We start from the raw sequence: 5062 nt of genomic DNA, 5'->3' as shown, positions 1-5062 counted from the left end.
ATGACTGAGAATCTTCATCAGCATAGGGATGGTGTTCTTGGGATTATACTTATCATTCTTCTTCCTCCAAACACGGTTAGTGGAATTATGACCAAAAAGTTCTATTTTGGTCTCATCTGACGTGACTTTCTCCCATGACTCCTCTGGTTCATCCAAAGGGTCTTTTGCAAACTAAAGACGGGCCTTGAAATGTCCTGGTTCATGCAGGATTTCAGTAACCATGGAAACAGTGGTCCCAGTTCTTTTCAGGTTAATGACCAGCTCCTGCAGTGTAGCTCTGGGCTGATTTCTCACCTTTCTTAGGATCAATGAGACCCCACCAGGTCAGATCTTGCAAGGAGCTCCAGTCTGAGGAGACTGACAGTCATGTTTAGCTTCTTCTATTTTCTAATGATTGCTCCAACAGTGGACCTTTTTTCACCAAGCTGCCTGGTAATTATCCTGTAGCCCTTTCCAGCCTTGTGGATGTCTAAAATTTAGCCTCTAGTGTCTTTGGACAGCTCTTTGGTCTTTTCCATGTTAGTAGTTGGATTCTTACTGATTGTGTGCGGTGGACAGGTGTCTCTATGCAGCTAACCACCTCAAACAGGTGAATCTAATGTAGGATAATAATTTAATGTGGACATTTGGAAGGCAGACTAACAGGTTTTTTACAGTCAGAATTCTAGCTGATAGATGTTCAATTACTTATTTGCAGCTGGATCATACAAATAAACAGTTAAAAAAATCATATATTGTGTCTCACAGTGGACATGCACCTACGATGACAATTTCAGACCCTCCATGACCATGATTTCTAAGTGGGAGTTTGCGAAATAGCAGAGCGTTCAAATACTTATTTTCCTCACTGTCTAGTTGTTAAAATGGCTTTGAAGCACTAAGGACTCTGGGAAATGGGGTTTGAGCCATAAATGTTTATGTCGGCTCTTTTTTTTCCCAGTTGGAGGAAATCAGGAACATCGGCGCTCTGCCGTGCCTGGAGAAACTCAACCTTTCCAGTAACCCCATTTGCATCATCCCAGACTACAGAACCAAAGTCCTGGCCCAGTTTGGAGACCGGGCAGCAGAGGTACATCTTCACATTTGGATTTGAAGTTCTGAACCTGGTCGCATTCAGAGCTCGGCCAATTTGGTTAAGATAAAAGTTGATGAATCGTCTAAAAATAATGTTTAGGGAAATCACTCCAGCCTGTCTCTGAAGCTGTCATTCTAACGTCTCCTGGACTCCGGCAGGTTTGCTTGGACTGTAAAGTGACGACGGAGAAGGAGCTGGACACAGTAGAAGTGCTGAAAGCCATTCAGAAAGCCAAAGAGGCCAAAGACCGCATGAGCCACAACGACAAGAAGGTAAAGACCGGCCGACTCCCACAGGGAGCTTAACATCCAAACTAACAGACTGACCTGGTGAAATGTTGGCACCTCCTCCAGCTGCGTTTATATGGCGAAAATCTGTCTGACCACTGCTGCATGCGTTTTCATTCGCTGATTCGAGGTCCTTAAAGAGACAAGTTTCTCCTGTACATTTACATTCAAGCAGACAATTGTGTTTAAAAATATCGTTTCTGCCGCCCCAGCCTGAATTCTTATTTCCAGCATAATGAGAAGATAGTCTGGCTAGAATCCTGGGATGATGCTAAATGATCAGGTGACTGTTTTAGATGTAATGATGGGAGCCGTACAGGTCATACAATGTCCATTTATGACCATAAAGTCAGATTTAGAGCTGGTTCAGTCCAGTTTTATTATTAAAAACAATCATGAGGTTTAAAGGCGTTTGGTTCCTGTCCATTGAGGCAAAGCTGGCAGCAGAAATCCCTCCTACCGATCAACCATGTTTCAGGGAACCAGTCGGCTTTAACCTGGAAAGAACCAGACTCAGAATGATCAACAGAGACGGAAAAGACCCGCGCTGAGCCAGAAATGCTTTCTAATAGGAAAATGTAATGTAACAGTAGGAGTTAAGCTAAAAGCTGTAGCTTTGACCTCCTGTGCTGCTGGTTGATCTCCTCCTCTTTGTTCTCCTGTCAGATCAGTGAAGACACCAAGCCGTCTGCTGCTCCTTCCTCCTCTTCATCCTCTTCGTCCTGTCCGGCCCAGCAGTCTGCCTGCCCCAGCCAAGGTAATCATGTATGTATCAGGCTGTGCAGTGCAGAGGAAGTATGAATCAATCCTATTCTTTTTTAGCTGAATATGGAGCCTAAATGGCTCAGATCTACTTTTAAACTCAGAACTAATTAAACACAAAAGTCTTCTTCCTTTTCTTTATCTCAGATGGGTTTTTTTTTTAGCATCTCTAACATGTTTGTTACAGAAATGACGAACAGAGAAGACGCCCCCCAACCCCCCGCCGCTCCCCCCCCTGTGGACGCTGCACTCCCCCCTGAGAGCTCAAACACAAACACACACCTCCTGTCTGCTCAACCTGCTCAGGTGAGGCGCTAACATACCCGGTAACCTTGGTAACCAAAGACCAGGAACCAGAGGGGTGGAGGGGACCTTTTGCGTTTGATCCGACAGAAAACCGTGTCGGACGAGGTCATGCCACTTAGCGCTCAATGATCACAGGGTTCCTACAGCATAAGGCAAGTTAAATTCAAGACTTTTTAGAGTTTTTAATGCCACTTGAAATAAAAATTTAAGACCAAATTCACAAGAAAAACCTGCTTGTGACAACTTAACCCAAAGGTTTATTTTAACATAAACCACTGCACTAATGTTTCAAATGTTGAAAAGCTTCCCATACAGGAAGAAAGCTAAAAACACACAAATGACAGATATATTTGAACAATTATTTAACTGAATTCACAAACTTTGTTTTAGCAGGGAACAAAACCAATCAGTTTTAAAGCCCCAACATAACCAGTGCTAAGTCTTTTTTGCAGCTATTTTTCTTTGTATGGTTTTCTTAGTATGTTTGATTTGGTGATAAGTGGAGGCGTTGCAGAGACAAGGGCGGAGAAAGAACCAAAAAAAATGTACAACCAGAGCCAACGGGTTTGCGGGTTCACCTTGTATAACTCCAGTTCACAGCACATCATCTTAATGCCCTCGCTGAGACGAGCCAATTCACTAACGGGCATGTGGCAACAGGGAAGAGGAACAAAAGAAAGTTTCACTTTGAGTCTCTGAAATCAGCTGTGTTGGTGGTTGGCTGCCTGCAGAGGGAGGAGACGTCCGGAGAATCTATCATCAGATCCCAGCTGGGCTTTGGGTAGCATGCAGGTCACACCATGCTGGACAGCCAGTAAAAACATGGAATCCGTTTTGTTTTTACACCAACTTTTTTAGGTTGAGGACAGCTTAAGAATGATCCATATCGGTTGGTAGTGCACCTATGTGTGGAGTCCTCAAAGTGGGTTTGATTCTGACCCGTGGTCCTTTGCCGCATGTCTCTGACAAACATGGATGCCTCCAGTAAAGTACATTCAAATGAAAATTACTCTGAATTAAAAGCACTGATTATTTATTGATTAATTTCCTTTTTAAAGTGCTTCTAGATGTTTGAATTCTGAATATGACTGGACTTTTCCTTTAAATATCACTCCTTTTGTAGTCCCTGGTCCTGTAGTTATGGAATCTACATTGTGTAGTTCTGGCGTCCATCAAGGAGCCCAGATCTGAGGTGTTTAGAGCAGACGTTATTTCATTATTTCCGCTATACAATAGACCATGAGCGCAAAAAAGTATACCGTAAATTCCGGACTATAAGCCGCTACTTTTTTCCTGCTGTTTGAACACTGCGGCCTATAATACGGTGCGGCTAATACATGTTTTTTTTTATCAATGCGTGGAGCCGTGTGAAAACATCCCGCATCACCGGCGGGTTTCAGAAGGCTGGGCTGCTGCGGGATGAAGAGGACCGCGAGAGCGACAAGGATGAGACTGAAGTCAGCGACGGCATCCTGAAGCTGTTCCATTCAGACACCGAGGAAGAGGACTTTGAGGGTTTTAGTGCGCAGGAGGAAGAAGAGAGCGATTGATGACTTTTCCTGGTCGGCTGCAATGTTCTGTGCATTGTTCAATTAAAAGTACCGGCATATGCAGCGTTATTTGCGTCTTACCGACACATACGTATATTTAGATGTGTTACAGGTAGTTTGAAAAAAACAAAAGCATCCATAATATGTACCGTATTTGTTTGTTTTATCAAACGTTAAAAAAATGCTCACTTGTAATATCTTTATTTGTAAATATCTCATAGAACGGGGAAATCTGCGGCTTAAGATCCGGTGCGGCTTATAAAAGTACAAATTTTATTTTCTTTCTAAAATTAGAGCGTGCGGCTTGTAATCAGGTGCACTTTATAGTCCGGAATTTACGGTAATTAATCAAATTTCCCATTCCTGTTTTCATTTATTATAATAATTATAATTTTTTAATCTATGCAGGTAAAACTTTCTGCATTCATTCCGTCTCAACAACCGCTCTGTGGAGCCGCAACAACCAACACAACGTCTTCATCTGCAGCCATCTGGTCAGTACGAGAGCTGATGTTTTAAAGGATGTCTGAAAATTAGGAGGTTTAAGAGACATTGTGACATTTTTCACAGGATTTTATTTAATAAATAAAATAAACTCCTGTGTAGCAGGATGAGGAATATAAACATGGGCCTGATTTTACCCACAACTGTAAAAACTCTTCTTGTCTTCCAGCTGTATCTGCTCCGCTTCCTTCTCCAGTCACCAGGACGTAAGCTGTTCCTCCTGCAGCGCCACCTGGTGTCCTCTCCTTCCATCTCCTCTCTCCTCGCTGTCCTCTAACTTGGACTTCATTCATCGGCTGTCGCAGTGGCTCAGTTTGGCCTCCAGGGAGCAGAAGACAAGGAGAGGAGAAGGAGGAGTGGAGGAAGAGGAGCAGAGGTCTGATCCCAGAGACCATCAGTCTCATGTGGAGGGTACCGATGTCGGCAGTCGCAGGTGACTGATCCGCTCTCCCTTCTTAATTATTTATCTTTTAGTTAAAGTTCTTGTGGAAATTTCTGCTGCATAAAGCAGCAGAGATACAGTCTTTGCTCAGAGCAGCATTTCTTCTCACTTATTAAAAGTTCATATAATTTTTAGG

General features: G+C 43.2%; 1 protein-coding gene across 1 annotated transcript in view; it reads left to right on the top strand.

Moving 5' to 3' along the window:
* The window catches only part of nisch (nischarin), a 31811-nt gene that overhangs the window by 11536 nt on the left and 15213 nt on the right, over positions 1–5062 (top strand). Inside the window, 6 exon segments of the mRNA XM_015385034.1 lie at positions 941–1069; positions 1234–1347; positions 2029–2119; positions 2312–2430; positions 4389–4474; positions 4654–4917. Of these exon segments, the coding sequence (XP_015240520.1) occupies positions 941–1069; positions 1234–1347; positions 2029–2119; positions 2312–2430; positions 4389–4474; positions 4654–4917 (803 nt within the window).

The sequence above is a fragment of the Cyprinodon variegatus genome, unplaced genomic scaffold (assembly GCF_000732505.1).
Source record: "Cyprinodon variegatus isolate N-32 unplaced genomic scaffold, C_variegatus-1.0 Scaffold330, whole genome shotgun sequence".
Taxonomy (NCBI): Eukaryota; Metazoa; Chordata; class Actinopteri; order Cyprinodontiformes; family Cyprinodontidae; genus Cyprinodon; species Cyprinodon variegatus.
This window is presented reverse-complemented; position numbering and strand designations above follow the sequence as displayed.